General features: G+C 37.3%; 1 protein-coding gene across 4 annotated transcripts in view; it reads right to left on the bottom strand.

Moving 5' to 3' along the window:
• The window catches only part of LOC102235491 (synaptotagmin-7-like), a 103,582-nt gene that overhangs the window by 17,211 nt on the left and 68,877 nt on the right, over positions 1 to 17,494 (bottom strand). For 3 of the 4 annotated variants that reach the window (XM_023332274.1, XM_023332276.1, XM_023332277.1), the window contains 2 exons: positions 13,223 to 13,570; positions 7,075 to 7,197 (listed from right to left, as the gene is read on the bottom strand). In XM_023332274.1, coding sequence (XP_023188042.1) covers positions 7,075 to 7,197; positions 13,223 to 13,570 — 471 coding nt within the window. The remainder of the gene's footprint in view (positions 1 to 7,074; positions 7,198 to 13,222; positions 13,571 to 17,494) is intronic. The other variant, XM_023332275.1, reaches the window with a different exon arrangement.

A 17,494-nucleotide genomic window follows, 5' to 3' on the forward strand; every position in this document is an offset into this window, starting at 1 on the left:
ATTAAAATAAATAAATGAATAAGAAACACCTGCTCAAAGTCTAACAATCACCTGTAACCACAGAATACTGGTAAAAAGTTAATTCACTGAAAATTTGAATTCAAAAAGCCACCCCAAAATCATCGGCATAGTCTACCTTGGAATAAAATTATTCATATGAACTTGTAATAGCAAATATTGTGCTTAATGCTTGGCTTCAACCAGGAGAATAGTTTAAAAAAAATGTAGGCCTGGGTGTGCCGTGGTGGCGTAGGGGATAGCGCGACCCACGTGTAGAGGCCTTGAGTCCTAGACACGGCCGGCGGGGGTTCGACTCCCGGACCTGGCAACATTTGCCGCATGTCTTCTCCGCCTTCCTGTCAGCCTACATTCGTATAAGGGACACTAGAGCCCACAAAAAGACCCCCCACTGGAGGGATAAAAAAATAATAATGTAGGCCTTCTTATGAGTGATGTCAGATAATTTAACTAAACTGTTTAGAAAATTAAGCATTCTCATTCAAAGCTTTAATCAAAATGCTTATAAGAACATGAATCTTATTGCAACATCACATTTACTTTATAGAAATGAAGGAAAAAGCATCAAATTTCTTCTTTTAATGTTTAGCAGTGAAGAACTCTGGCCAGACTGACTGTCATCTACACTGATAGAGATGCAATGATGTGACATTGTTTCCATCACAGCACCAGTCAACACCCTCAGAAAAACTGGGATTAAATGAATAGTGATGGTGGAAAGGGAAATAGGAGAGGAAACTGGCATAACAACAAAGAGAATAAGAAGGAAGGTTTTTATGCAATTAGATAAACCAGAGATGGGAGAGAGAATAAAAAATGGCGGCAATGGAGGATTGAAGAGATGAGGATACAAGGTGGAATTTAAAGGGAAAAATGTTGAGGGGGGTTTCGAAAAACAGACAACAGAAAGGGAAGAATAAGAGCGAATGGTTGGGTGAAAACCTGAAGTATGAACTGAACCAGCAGGACCAGGGTAGGAAGTGTGTCTCCATAAACATTCTGTATCTGAGTCTTGCTGATCATACAGTCGCCCTAGGAGACCACAAAAATGCAATATTGGTCCCATGTCTTTTGATGGATGAGGCCCAGGTTTCAATGTCAGAGCAGTCAGCGCTCCCCTTCAGCAGGGACAAATCACTGAGCCTCCTCCCCCTCCTCAGAATGGCAGCTAATACAACTAATGGAGCCATCTACGAAGATGGACCGGCCAGGTGCTGCTGGAACTAACTTCCTCTGTCCTGTTTTCAAAGATTTATCCACTGGGCGTAGCTTTTCTTTTTTTTTTTTTTGTAGATTTATGCATAAAACACAACATAAAATGTCCCCTTTCCTTTTGTGAAAATTCTAAACAAAATCAATAACTTTTGATTACTGACATCAAGAGCTGATCACTGTCACCTTCAGCCCCACCCCTTTCATGACCTGCCTTAAATCAACTCTGTGACCAAGGCAGCAGCAGAAGGAATTGTGAATGAGCTGCAGTTGAATTTTAGACAGTTTTTCTTTTTCCAAAAGATCCTCCTTTGTGCTGACCTACATCTCTTTTTTTCCTTCCAATCATCTTCCCTCTCAGGCCACCACTGGTTCTGAAGACTGCAGTACAGGGACTGATGGCGGGCAGCCCGGGGAGTTATTATGGTGAGACTCTCTGTGATTGCTGCCTAAGACTAACTTTGGAACGAGTCAACTTTCCAAATATGTCGTCTATTAAAAGGTGACAACTTCCTGCTTGATCTATAACATACTGTGTTACAATGTGCAACTCCGCACCATCGTCAAATAAAACTATAGTTAAGATGAAATAACATCAAAGCATTAAAATATATGTGGAGCTGAAGGGACTGGTCTGAATTTGTTTATTCTAATCTCTGTGTAAAAACATTTTCCTGTTGATCCACTGAATGACAGTGTGGAAACATAAACTCCCACACACTGTCAGTACTCACTGTCAAATGACTATTTATAATTTCAGGCCATGTTGGACTACAGTGCCAGCAGCAAACACAACACTGGCAGATCATTATAACCTGGAGGGTGTTTTTTTATTTTTTATTTTTCTGCTAAGTAATTTAAATAAATATTTACTATGTGTGAGGACGTTTTAAAGCAGCTAAACATCAGACAGAGATCAAACAAATGTTTAGGGACAAATTTTATTTCTATTGTCTGTAGCTCTGTGCTCAGACACCTTAAGCAGCTGCTGACCGCCTAAGAGCAAATATGAGCCTCATGATTGTAAATTTTTAAGATTTTCTCCATACAGAAATTCTCAGGGCGATTAAGATGGATAACATTGCACTGATTTCATCCTTTTTATAATTTTCAAAAATAAAAAATAAAATAAAATAAAAATTCAGGTTGTGTTCAGCCCTTATTGGGCAATTCTGACTCAATCTTAATTTGCTACGTATCAAGCCAAATTTTGGTAGTTTAAATTTTGATCCAGAAGTAAAAGAAAACACTATATGACCTATTTGCAAAAAAAAAAAAAAAAAAAAAAAATCTTGATGGTCCAAGATTCTGAGAAATACAGGACTGCATCTAAATGAAAAATAATTTAAAATTTTAATATTTATTTTCATGATATAATGTATATAATGTACTGAAGTCATACATTATATCAATTCAATACAATATAAGTGCAATATTTATTTCATTTCAACTTTGATGAAACATATTTACAGCTCCTTAGCGACTTTAGGTTGATAAGGTGCAACAGAATGGGCTGTTTGAAATGACTGCAAGTGAAATTTTGCATGGACATAAAACATTACTGGCTTACACAAAATCAAACTATACAGAAATGTTTCATATTTAAAAGCATCACATGTCTTCACAGCTTTTACAAGCTCATTGTTCAAAGGTGGGTTGTCTGGGACCCGTGAACTCTTTTGGGTTTATTCATATTTATTTCCCCGTTGCATCTCTGTGTGTGGTGCATCCCTGAGCTCATTAAGATGCAGCTCTGGCATGCAAAGGCAGCTTTCTCAGACGATAATAACAAAAACAGCCTCCGAGCCACCATCGTTATCTGCAGGTGGGTGATTATGTCCGGCTTTGTCCAGTCCACTACAGTGACTCACATGGACTTACCTAACGTAAAACTGCACATCACAGATTAGAGGACCCATTAACAGAGTTAGAGGATGGAGAGAGGATCTTCTGCATGTTATATTTATGATTTTTTTTTTCTTTGGCAAAGTGTGATCAAAGACATAGTCCAGATGTCAACCATTTTAGATTTTACATTACAGAGAATCTTGCAAAAGAAGAATGGAAAACAACTCCTCCAGTGGGGAATAGTCACTGACAAGTCACAGCTGAGCAACTCCGCACCAAAACTTAGATATAAATCAAATAGTGGAAAACCAGAGCCCATCAGATGCAGGTGTCAAAATTAAACACAGTTTGAAAACATCTCCTCTTACAGGTAAGCTAACCATATTTGTGCACAGGTTAGCTACATGATTTGTTTTCTATAAAAGAACAAGCCATTGTTGTTCAGTTCAGATGGAAACTTGAATAAATTCTAACTTCTTGGTTAAACTGCTCTTTGAAAAAAGCCATCACCTGCAATCCCATAAATGTCAACATCTGACCACAGAAGTGTGACGATGTTTAGGATACACCCAATAGCCTAGTTTTGATCAAGAAAAAATATCTGAGCCTGACAACTGCCTAAGATCTGTCAATAAAGCAATGCAATAAAAAAACTCAACATTATCTTTCTATCTTAAACATTGTAATGAGACAATTAGTCATGGTTTTGGTGAAACAACAGTCAATGCAATGAGTCTACTGAATATTTTGCAAAATGGCACAACTTGTAAGTGCCAATTTCTCTTTTGACTTCTGAGGTTGTGTTTTTATCTCATTTGGATCTGCCCACTAGGCTTAGCACTGAAAACCAGTGTCAACACAACTCTTCCTGCAAATAAAAGTCAATGCTGACTTCATAGATTTGTACGACCTGTGTATTTATTTTGACACTTGAAAAGCTCAACAGAAAAAAAAAACTCACTACAAGGCATAACGGTAATTTTATTTTTAAAGTAACTCAGGGAGTGAAGCTCAGAAAGAAGAACGAGAAACAAAACAAGAACCAAACCAAGGTTCTTATCTATTAAAACAGCATGTTAAAAAGTACATAAGCTAAATAAGATTTTACACTTATTGAATACAGTAGACTAGGTGCATTGTTAAGCAAAACCTTTGATAAATGAGGTGTAATTAAGAAAAAGTGATAATGTACTATATAAATGCATTTCTGACAAATGTTAAAAATATATTAGTAGCATTAAATTAAGCGAGGCACTATCACCTCAAAGTGTATTGGAATCTCTGTTAAATGCAGAAATTACATTTGAAGAAATACCGGTTTGTCACCAAATCAAGGTTAAGATTAAAATTATAGCTTCAAAAAAGTATGAAAATTTGCATAATTTCCAGTTATGTGGCTTAATGTATAAGTCACATAACAGTGTAAAAAAAGCAGAGTAAGCTTATTTAGCAAGGGGAAATAGTCGTTAATTTGTTTCATACCACTAATTAGCTTTGTAGCTGTAATGTTGAGAAGACAATGAAGTTAGAGTAATATATTCATGTTAACAGGGGATGAAATGAGTCAGCACACTGTGAAAGAGATCACTCATAATGAACTTCCTAAACTTATTACAGATTCTGTGGCTCATCTGAGATCCACAGAGATTTTAACCTCTTATAACTTAGAACAGCCCACACACGTACATTTACTGTTTTGTTTCAGGCTCACAGTTTTTATCGACATAGTTTCCAGCTGGAGAAAAAACCAAGACGCAGTTGTTATGGTGAGATATCTTTTCTGCACAGAGTTCACAAAGAAGCAAGAAGTTTACAAATTATAATAGATCTAAATTTAGCTTTCATCATGCAACACATCCATATCCAGCTTGTTTTTTTCTTATTTATATTTAAACCATATCAGTTTATTTATCTGCTATCTATTTCTTAGGTTTTCCAGCTGAAAGATATATATGGCAAAAGTTTTGCCTCAAAGCTCCAGTTTTGAGCCTATTTTTGTCTTGAAGCATAATTCGTCTAGAGAAACTAGAAGCAAATGATTTTCCTTCATCTTCTCTCTGTGTAGCTGTCTGACAGCTTCTTGTTTTGTCACACATAATCTTGGCGGGATCATCCCATTGCATCTTGCTCAGTCGTGCTGAAGGCTTTCTGACAACAGCCAGGAGCAGACCAGCAGACAGAAATGCAGCTCGAAAAGTAACTACAGAGACAAAGGGAGGAGAAGGACAGATAGAGATGATAATGACAGAGAGCTGTTATTAGATGAGGAAGAACAGTGGACAACTTGGCCCACATGAGCCCTCTGGGTGGAGGCGAGGTGGCTGGGCTGTGATCAGAATGAGGCACCTGACAACCCCACAGGCTAGACAGTGGTGGTCATCATTTGTTTACAACACTGTTTTTAAATCATTTTTGCAACCCCCGCCCCACCCAAAAAAAAAAAAAAAAAAAGAATTATATTGCATTCCTTGCCAAGGCAAGCTTCTAGTCTTCATCCACCAAAAGTTCACAGATAACCTAGTTATAACAGCATGGTTTGATGTACTGAAGGAATGTTTTGATAAAACTTTGCGCAGCTGAGATATTTAATGGGAAAAAAACAATAACATCACATAAAAACACCTACGCTGGAATTTATAGATGCTTTTCCTGAACTATGCCCTGCTGTCCTGAGCCCAGCAGAGTGAAGGCAGTACGGTAAGTACTTTATCCCTCAAACACTGATGCGATAAGAGAGAAGCCTGTGCAGTCCTTTGTTCACCAGCTGGGAGACTGCGTTAGTCTGTGACTGCTGCTGCGAGATCACTGGTAGATGAGAGAACTTAGCATATTTTTAGACGAGCGTTTCATGCAGAGAATCTTACTTCTAAATAATGAGGGTGCCCTGCTCCTGTGTCTGCGATTCAAACATCAAAGGAGCAGCAAAGAGCTGCAGTCAAGCAGACTTTCAAAGTTCTGGGTGGGGACCACAGAGGATATGGGAGTGAAAATGCAACAACAACAAATAAAGGAAACAACTGGTGGGAGATTGTGCTATTATGTAATATAAAAATGAGAGAAAACTTCAAGTTGGGCATAAAATAAGTGGGAAAAATTTAAAAGCCCACAAAGCTTTTAGGGCAAAATGACAGAGAGCTAGCATATTCGACGGAGAGAAATCCAGAAAATGTAATGTTATAAGTTAACGCTAGAGAATGACGTGGTCAAGTTTACCTGTTTCTGGGAATTAGTCGAGTTTAGGGAGTTTTTTAATTTAAGTGCTTACTACACTACAAGGGTGTTTGGAGTTTCATCTATGACATGAAGCTTGAAAAGTTTAAAATTATATCACACTTTCAAACAGCATCAACTTTTCACAGAATAATTAAAATAAAAACAAATCTCTATGAGGCCATGGAGACATGGTGGAAACATAAGGCTAAGGTATTATTAGAGAGTTTAAGTTACATTTTATTTTGTTTTTTTGTGAAACTTTAATTTTCCTAATCAGTGAGGGGCTAATAGCCATACAAATCTCTGAATACATACAGTACAAAACAGGAATCACACAAAACAAATCAATCAGCTGTAAAATTTTAACAGATAATATAAAAAGCTTTACTGAAACCTTAAGCTAAATGACAATTACTTTGCATTTACCATAAGCACATCCCTCATGGTATGAAGACCGTAAAATGCACCAGTGTCCCACAGGACTGAGCAACATGCCATTCTGCAGAAATAACTCGAGGAACACACAAAACTTCAACATTCAGTCTTCGAACTGCAGGATTCAACTTCAACTTTTATTGGGATATTTTAACTAGACAGCATCAAGCCTGACCCACTGAAGTCCAATCTCAAACTATCAGGACTCAAAGAATACACCTAGAGGTCCCATTTTGAACAACTTGGAAAGCTGAACTACTGAGGATTTTACACAGTGTGAGGCGTTTATGACACTCCCGTCTACTTCACATATTGTGCTCACATTCATGTGCCTCCATCTGTAATTACCTTTTATCTGGTGTGGTTTCATTTTCTTTGCTTGCCGGAGCTTCCTGAAGATCTGGGAGGTTGGCAAAGTCATCCTGTTCAGCCAGCCCGATTGCTAGAGACAGAACAACCATCTTCCCCTCACTGGACACACACATACAGAGACAAACAAGGGATCACAAGTCCACACACAGGTGGAATATGTGGACAAACGGCGACACACACATATTCCGGGCAAAACACACAGACAGGCAGTGATGGGAAACACACCCAGCACACATTCATTTGGTGTACAAAGAGAGAGTGGGAGAGAGGTGGTAGAACGATGTGAGGACACTACAGTGTTTCATCTTAGCAAAAACTGCAACCACACCTTTGCAATGCATCTTATAAAAATCTGCATGCAATCGGTAACATCTAGAAAGCATGAGGTTTTGCCGTTTCATTACTTATGCAAAACAAGTTTTAAGAACCATCACGTTTTCTTCAGATGTATTTTACAACTAAAGTAGATTATGTGAACAACAGTCGATAAATCAATCAATAACGTATTAGGATAGTCTTTGTAGTCTCTGGCAGACAAAATTACATGATTAGGAAATATGAATTTCCATCCCCAATGGGATCATTTATGCAAAGAGTTGCTCACATCTTTAAATTTCTGAGTTTAATTTTCCCATTTCTAATGTTTGCAAATATGCTTAGACCAAGTTAAAAAGATCAGGACATTGCTTGATATTTTTCATTTTACACCTCTGTAGGAATGAGCTATTAAAAGCCACAGAACGTATTAATCACTACAAAAGTCTTATTCTCACATTTTATACAATGAGTCGAGCCGTGGAACCTATGATCACTCAGCATTCTGTCACAATAGGATGAGCAGCTTGCTCTGGAAGGACTGATTGTTAATGTGCCAGTTTATTTATCACATACTGAGTCCTTGGTTGTTTGATCTCTTAATGCTGAGATTAGAGTGTGTACAATATTTGTTGTTATTTCTAGATTTATTTGAGATAACAGGAGATGATAAAACTTTTTTCTCCTTCTGTGCAAGAATGGGTTTAGTTTGACTATGAAAAACTGTTACTAAATGTCAAAGGCAAAAATTAATAAAATTAATTTAGATCTAAAATACCAAGTCAGGCTACCACTTGATTATTATGAAATAATAGAAAAATAGCTTTCAGTCTCAGTTATTGTTCATGAATGCCTGCCTGATGAGGCTTAAATATAAAAAAATAATAGTTAAAAGAATATGTCCAACACTGGTAGTCTTGAGCAGCACTGCACATGTAAATATGGAATAAACACAAACAACATCTCTTCTATATGAGTTTAATACCAAAATCAATTACGGTACGCATTTCCATTAAAATACTTTAATCAATTAACTTCCATAGCTAGTAACACTCAACTAAACTATATATATAAAAAAATGAAAGAACAGCAAAACTAATATATAATACTAAAAAGTAAAAACTAATAAAAAATAAACAATGATATAACATGAATAATAATACGACCGAGTGACAATGTAGTGACCTCTGACATTTGCAGAGTGTACACTACTTTAAACAAAGCAAATAAAACTTTTATAGATACAGAAATTTGCAACTTATGTTGTTATACTCAAGACTTTTTGAAGGGGCTATTGACATGTCTTAAAGTAATGATTCAGATAATGATACAGATTGTGAAAGCTTTGATAAACTGGACTTTGGGACCAAATGTACACATTCCCTCTTCAAGGGGGTATTACCAACATACGTGTCAAGTATAAAGGTAAGACCACTTGCTTGGCTTGCGTGCATTCAATGCAAACTTCTAAAAGCATGACTATAACTTTAATGGTCATCAATACTGGTTTTCCCCTTAGCAGCACCAGATTCTGCTGTTCAGAACTCTGACGCACCATGAGAAATCCAGGAACATTTCGCCAGAAAAGAAACCGAGAAAAACGATTAAAAACACCAATTTAAGAGGCAATAGTGATTTTTGTAATATACTTCTTGAAGCTATGAAGAAACAACCCCATGCTTTAAATAGCAGTTTCAGAAGTTTTAAAAAGGTAAACTTTGTATTTGAATTCAGCTTGTTTACAGTATAAATCGGAGCTGTTTCGAAAGCTGGCGGAACGAACACCTGATTAACATACTGGTGTTTATTGGCTATTCACACACTTTTTAAAAATTGGTTTCAGCCAATAAGGTGAAAGAATCACATTTAACATCACCACTATAAGCTTTCCTCAGGCAGAAAGAAAAAATCGTCATGTTGTCGGAGAGTGAAAGGGAGGAAAGAAAAGCTCTGGTAAAATGCAGTGAACTCACATCGTTTGATGAGAATGACTATCAGTCAATAACCGTATAAAACATTGTTAATACTATACGTGGCCTGTTTTTTCCCAAGCAGTTTAAATCCTGGAAAACACAATAAAACACAACAAAACAGAAAATCAAAACCAATATTTAAATTGTTTTTCTTAAGCTAACTTATCTCTGCCCTGGCATACCTCTTGCATTAGTCATCCTTAATGAAGCAAGGAATCTCCAATGAATGACGGAAACCTAACAGCACAGGGGTTTTTGCAGCGTCGGCTGGGGAAACAAAGGCAGCTGCTGCTCAGTTTGTGGTAGAACAAGCATCTGGAGCTGAAATTCATTCTTTCTCTTGGAACGGGGGAGGCAGCAAAGGGGAAAAATAGTGCCAGTGGCCTCTGGTATAAATAAAAAGGGAAAGTAGATACAGCAGCCGCTCTGCCGGGCTGCGTATGCAGGGCGGAGGTTCTTCTCCTTTTAACTCCAGGTGATGCTCTCCTGTCCTGGGGCAGACGTTGACTCGGCTGGCACATGCAGGTAGCATTGGTGAAGCTGTGGTTCTTCTCCCTCAGAAGAATAGCACCAGCAACAGTTCAGTGATGGAAAGAGGAACAATGTCTCTGTTGGGGAATCTATCATTCAAAGATTTTGCAGAATTTCAAACAAGCCAAGGGCCAAGGCTTATTTCTTGGGAATACAGATGCTTGGTACATAAAAAGTACTCTGAAATTACTACTTTGGACACAAGGTTTCTTGAATAAAGTAGTCCCTTCCTTTTCGATTGAAGAAAGAAGTTCCCTCCAAGGTGGCAAAGAGTGTGAGACTGGGAGGAGAGTCCAGGCGCAAAAATCCTTTTAAATGGACAGCTAGGAAAGATCCTCTTCCCAAAGTTGTATACTCCCTATGACTTCATAGAGTCACTTTACTTTTCTTTTAATGCAATACTTGCCATCTCACTTTCCTAGCTGCAGTAAGTGATATAAGTTTGATACTGAACTCTTACATCACTGAAGAGATTGAGGTTTTATTGTTCTTGGTTGAAAAAATTATTAATTTAAGACGGGAAACAAAACTCCCAAATAGTACATTAAGCCCTTCACTGATTAAACAAACATCAATAGAGACATGAAAGTGTGCCTAAAGTTTAGAAGTACGTAAAAAGTAAGGTGGATCAAAAGCTTCTACAAAATGAAAGTTATTTGGTTGTCTTTTGATGTTTTCTGCTCATTTTCCCACTGATCTTTCTCTCATCTCTGCAAATATCACATGTAGCGCACTCCTGCCCTTAATTCAATGCTGTTTGTAGAAGAAATATTGACAGCAAGAGGGAACATATTAGTACTCAAGAGGCAGTAGCCCACTGGGAACGCATAAACACAACCCTCACGATGCTCTTTGATGGGCTGACTGAATTTGTATAGATGACAGTAAAAGAAGCGTGCACCCCAACCAAAGGATGCTGAAATCATTACCACCTACAGCAGGTCTATCGATCTGGAATAAAAGCGCGGTGACACAAGATACAAATGGAAGAAAGCTGCTGTTTTTTGTTGTCCATACCATAAGTTGACAAATGCATAATACTGTATCCCCAATCATCACGGGTGCCAAAAAATAATGTATTTGCTCCACTGACATTCATAAAGACAGAGATTGCAAGCAATGAAACCTCAATATGGTTTTTCAGCCTGGAGACAATGTTAATAAGAGAACCAGCAAAAAGCTCAGAAGGGAAGAGGTTTGGTTATTGATGCGTGCAAGAGTGTGTGTTTATGGTCAAGAGGGGAGGCCGGTGAGGTACAGCACATCATCTGTAATTTATCATTCAAGTCAAGCAGTAGAGAAGATCTCTCTGGACTCTGTAACTCAAAAAACCAGGGGCCTCTGTATTCCAATATCTATCCTGTTCACCAGATATTGCATGGAATATTGTTTGATTAAAACATATGCTTGATGTCAGATTGGTGGTTTGAGTTAAAATATATTTTAATTGGGGATCAGAGGCAGAGGGGGAATTCTGACTCTTAATCTTCTAAGCTGGTAAGAAAATTACATAGGGTAGGCATAACTTGGCACAACTCGAGGCACTTGGCAAGGTGCTTCCAACATAATCCTTGGTATGTGTTAAATATTCATCAGCAGGCATAAGTGGTACAGTGGATGTGTGATATTTGTGGAGGTAAGGAGCCGCAGCCACTCGCAAATGGCTAAAATGTGCTAATATACTTTTGTAGTTCACACTCCAAATATACCTTAACATTCATTAATGCAAACAGTGGAAAATCTTGCAGCATTACCACAACAGCTACTGCCTTCAATTTTCATTATTTACAATTTTGGAGGTTCAGCCAATAAGTGCAAAGGAAAAGCACTGACCTTTGGATTGGCTGCTTTGAATTTGTCAAGTAACAATGACCTTGAGCCAGTCATAACACCAAGTATTTCACCTTCCCATGCTGCATTTTCTTTGAAATATATCAGATATTCTCTAAACATCCATAAATAAGTTAGTCTGTAAATACTGAGCCACAAATAGAAAAGTGTCCACTGTATACACCACACTCTATACCTTAGCCCACCATGTTTACTGTGTGGTGGACTAAGGTATACAGCCTCAAAGGGATTATAAAGTTACTAACTGAAATTTCTGTAGTCTAAGAAAAAATACTGCAATGCTATTTAGGGATCTTACAACGCAATATGCCTCATATATTGAAATATTGAGTGCCAGTTCATCTATGTATCTGTAGCATTTCAAAGCTGGGATACATATACAGTTTTAGGGTTAGAACTTTTGGCATAAAAATACATATGTCACCATAAAGTACAAGAGTGCTTATTTAAATATTACACATACTCCTTCCTTTGGTTTGATATAGTTGCATTTCTACAAACACTGAATGTTGTAAGTTAAATCTAAGATGCTGCATAGTCATTTATCTCCTGGATCTGACATTACATGCAATTATATGATTACATGTTGTCAATGTCAGTTTTTTCCTGACTTCATTATATCAGGTTTTTTGTGTCAGTTTCTGAGCTCATCATGAGTATGTTTACAAAAAGTGAGCCTAGATGAACAGACCTTATTTTTTTACTTGTAAATATACCAATAAAACAGTTAAACATACAAAAAATAAAATAAATGTTTTCAACCAAAGTAAACTGGAGCATAAGGCACAAGCTATTTTTCTATAAAGAAGCCATCCTTTGTGCTCTGTGTGCAGTCAGCTGTGAGATGTGTGTGCAGGGACTAGCTACAGAGTGCTGCAGAGAAAATGATTTACTATGATTTATAAAAACACTGAATAGTGCAATCTTTAAGCAAACAAAAACTCAGGGAAATACAAGCTTAATGTAAAACTTAAAACACCAACACAAAATCCATCTCAGCATTTCCAACACTGACATCAAACTTATTTTTACTGATATACTTGAAATCACTGAGTCTACTTAAAGTGCATCGTATCTGATCTATTACCTACACAGAGTTACACACATTCTCTTACTCTGCACTAAATAATATAATATAATTAATGTATTAGTAAGATGTATGATGTGAGAATGACAGTACATGATTAAAAGATGTATGACAGGTTTGGTTTATCTTGTCTTGTTTTTTTATTATAAATTATCACACACTTGCTTGGAAAAGCTTAATTTCTTATATTTATCCTATAAATTATGAAGCAACACTTACATTAATTTCTAACATTCATAAAGCAATATGTTTAGGTTTTCTTCAATGCCACATTCTACTTAATTGTTTGATTAGTTAAACATCAAATTAACAAATGAATAAGTACAAATAAAAGTTTTAAATCAGTAGAGAACTTCATGACACTTACAGGAATGACTTGACGTCCAGACCTCTGTGGCGAATCTGCTCCATCATGTGGTCCCAGCTCCCTGGATTTGACCGTGATCGGCCAGCCCCTGTCCCTCTATACCTGGAAGCTCCAGCCGGACTCCCCCGGACCCCCCGCGGGCCCCCACGGTGGCCCCCGCCGCCTGGGCCTGTGTGCAACTGACCCAGGCTCTGTGAGGTGACCGGGGGGTCATTGGGACCCGGAGGGGGCTGGTGGGTGAGGGGCTGTTGGAGGCTCTGCTGGCGGACAAGAGGCCGGGGACGCGCGACAGCCGATGACGGGATGTGCTCCAGAGTGGAGGCAGACGAGAGGGAAGCATCCCCGAAACTGAGCGGAACGATGTGAGCAGGAAGGAAGCAGATGGACACAAGAGGGCAGAGCTTAGAATTAGACACAACATGGATTGAAAGGTGCAAAAAAAAAAGCTCAACAAATGGGAGCATGTGATTGCTGATATAAAAAAAAAATGTTAGTAAGGAAAAAGAGCAAAAACGTAGAAAATAGAAACAGAACAACAGAAAAGTTGCTGTTATGTGTGGTGCCTAGATAAAGACTGATGCTTCAACGTTCGAGCTTAGGCTGCATAAAAGTGCATGTGTGTGTGTCAGTGGAAAAGCATGCAATGTAAACACTCAATTTTCTTTCCATTAAAATTGTGTCAAAACAAACCCCTGCAAAATTTAACCCGAGTTAAACTGAAGTATCACTATCACTTAGCTGGAGCTTCCATCTGCAGCAAAAACTGTGGCTGGACGTTATCGCTCTCTCTAATTAGCTTTGACCTACTTCTACCTTCTTGACTTGATGACTTTTGCTTCCATCCGTCTTTCTCTAAGGTCCTTTTCCACTCCTCCCACTCCTCCTTTTTACCTTTGCGCTCCAAAACTCAGCAGTTCTTCATCTCTCCCCTGTCCATTCATCTTTTCCCCACCCTCAGCCCTCTCATCACTCCATCTCCCCACCGCCTTCAATCACTGCTCTTTAATTCTGTTCTCTAATTATTGGTCTCTTTCTGTTATACTCGTGTAATGCTGCTACTCTTCTTATACTCCCCTCAATCACAGCCATGCCTGATAACTGTAAGCCTGTGCTAAACAGCTCAGTTTTTAGCTAAAGCTCTGAGGGAGGATTTACGACCTGGACAGGAGCTGTGTTAGCGGAGCTCTTCGGTATTAACTCGGCCTTAACCCCGATGGAGCACCAGAGAAAAAGCACCCAGAGGTGCTAAGCAAAGCTGCATCTAGTAAATGCAGGAGCTCTTATGTAAACAAGGACGCACACACACATTTTTATAATTCAACTCGGGGGCTTTTTTTATTGTTATTTATTTACTTGCACCCAATAGTAAAACTTAATACATGTGGATGAATGTATCCACATGTATTGTGTATTTATTTAATTCAGTTTGAATTAAATAATATCGCTAATAACATCTTTTTTTTTAATTATTTTTAAGTTTTCAGGTTTAAACTATGATGTGCAACTAACTACTTACATTTTGCATATCATCCTTCAGTACAATTGACATAAACATCTGTAAACCAATCACCTCTGTGGACATTTCATGTCTAGTAAGGAGCCGTCTCCCATCAGACTATGCTTGAGACAATTTGTACCCATGTAGACAGCTAATATTTACAGTGATCTTTGAAAATCGGCTCATATTTTACAGTTACTTTGCTTTGATCAAGAGTCATAAGTAGCTATGAATTATTGGAATCAAGTAGCTCAAATGAGACTAGAGCCACAGCTGATGGAAATGGGGTGTAATCTAAAGTCTTTTTTAATTCAAGAAATTTATGTCAGAATGCTGCTTTGTTTATGGCTCATTTATAAATTCATCAAATTACTAAAACAAGTTAAGTTTGTTAAGTATTTAAAAGTTAGACAGGTAGGAGGTTCATAACCTGAGCATAAAATAGTGTGTTTACAAATACAAAATGGAAGAAAATTGGGAGAAAAATGGCAACAGAGTGTATGGGATTGAAGTACAAACTGATAAATGGCTTATTACATTGGCACATAATATAATATGATAAAATAAAATAGCATTTCTTAACCCCAAAACAAAAGCAAAAACTGGTCGTGTTTTTTTTTTTTTATGTGGTGACTATAGTCTTGGTTTGAAACAGAGAGTTATTTAAACACTGAGGCTGTTGCTGAAATTTCTGATGTTTGGCTGTAAGTGTTCAAATCGGTGCAGATGGCAAAGTTATATGGACCCACACACAAGCTGAAGGTAATGGATAAATTAGACCTCAGTGTGGTTAGTCTGAAAGCATCAAACAGTCACAGCCTCTTATGGCACATGTACCGTTCAGAAATACCTATAAAAAAAACACTGACCTCACATTTTTATGCATGTATAGATATAAACAGATTATATAGTCTGACAAGTACTGTTGAAAGGACTTTCTTTTTCTGACAGTAGATTAAACAAAATAACCTTCTATTTTGGATACTGTGCTTTTGAGATTATAAAAATGATGTAACTAATTGTGTCAATGTTTCTTGTTGGTAGCATCAGAAAGATGACGGAGTCAGAACTGGACCTGCTGAGATCCAAATGATGCCCTCAACAGAGGTGACACCACATTATGATGTTGGACCACACAGCTGGTCCAACATCACACAGCTGGTCCAACATCTTGGCAGCAGTTCAAAGTGGCCAGTGGAACAAAGGTTTCCTACCTGAGGTTGAGACTTCTGTTTACTTTTCCAAATCTCCTAAAGTTAGCAATTCTGAGAACTAACATATTTCTATAACATTTTTGGCTCATTCCTCTGCTTGTGCAATTTAGGCTACTGGATAAAGAAAATAAATAAATAGCAGAACAAAATCTTAAATGTCTCAGCTAACTTATCAGAAGTTAACAAAGCCATGACATCATCATCTGGGTTTTTTCCCTTAAAGTGGTTGTTATCATCCTGTATGAAAACTTCTGATGACTTTGATTACATTTCTTACATATTCTTTCTCTCAATATTGTGCAATTTAGCTAATAGAAATTATTTTGGTGATTTTAACTGACTTAAAACAAAAGAAATTTGATCTGATTCAACTTCAGACTGTAAGAAAAATATGTTTGTGTCTTTTTATTGTATGGTGTGAGGGATTTACCCCCCTCAACAGGTGTTGTTGTTTTTTGTGCTTCCTGTATTGTTGCTTTATTTAATTTTTTGTTTTGATCATCCTCTCTTTCCTTTGAGGTCATGTGTTGCCATGGAGGCGCGCCCATGAGCAGTGATGCCTAGGACCTGGTGTTTCCAATTTACCTTACTGGGAAGGTCCATTGTTTGAGAAGGAGAGATGTTTGTTTTATTTTTTGTTTGGTCCCAGCTTATTTTTGTTTTTGTTAAATTGTTAGTTGTAATTCTGTAAATATTTGTTTAGGAATATTGTTTAGCACAAATGTTTGTTCTTTCGTTTACCTGGAAATGTAATTGTTGTCTCCGCCCCTTAATTAGTCCTGGCCATGCTTTAAAAGCCAGGTGGTTTGAATCAGAGGGGTGGCTCCCTCTTGTTTGGAATGTTTGTCAGTTTGAAAATGGTAGTGTAATGTGCAAAGAACTGATAAAGAAAAGATTTAGAGCTCTAGAATGGCTGGACTTTGTCTGATTTTGGATCGCAAACCAACTTCTGGTTTCAACTGTAAATGAAATAGAGAGCAGTCATGTTGTATTACAATTTAAGTATCAGTAAAAGGATTGAGTTATTGATGAAATGTAGTTGTTAATCTAGAATAAAAAAAACCCCTCTCTAACAGAAATAATGTAAAAAAAAAGGCATAAAGTATAAAAAAGTAAAACCCAGTCTAACAAAAATATTGATTTGTTTGCTCAACTTAATTAAGAATATGTAATATTTAGAATAATTTAAGAGCAATTTCTTATAAATGACATGCTTTACCAAAGAATAAGTTGCTTTCTTCAGTGTCAAATGTGTTCAAATGTGAGAAACGCAAAAGTTAAGAATACAGCAACACTTGGAAAAAAGAATAATTATAGTACATCTGTATTTAAGTACGCAAACCAAAACAAATAAATGCTATGATCAAAATGAATGATAAATAAAAAGATCAGCTGACAAGTTTAACATTTTGAAATACTTATAGGTGCAAAAGTCATGTTATCTTAAGTGACATAATGAAAAATTAATAAATCTGTCTGGATTGATGGTGACATTAGGCCAGACATCTGGGAGCCAGTCTCTGGCCTGATAAATTGTGCAGGTCTGTCCAGTGACACAAA

This window comes from Xiphophorus maculatus, chromosome 4, assembly GCF_002775205.1.
Source record: "Xiphophorus maculatus strain JP 163 A chromosome 4, X_maculatus-5.0-male, whole genome shotgun sequence".
In the NCBI taxonomy this organism is placed as follows: domain Eukaryota; kingdom Metazoa; phylum Chordata; class Actinopteri; order Cyprinodontiformes; family Poeciliidae; genus Xiphophorus; species Xiphophorus maculatus.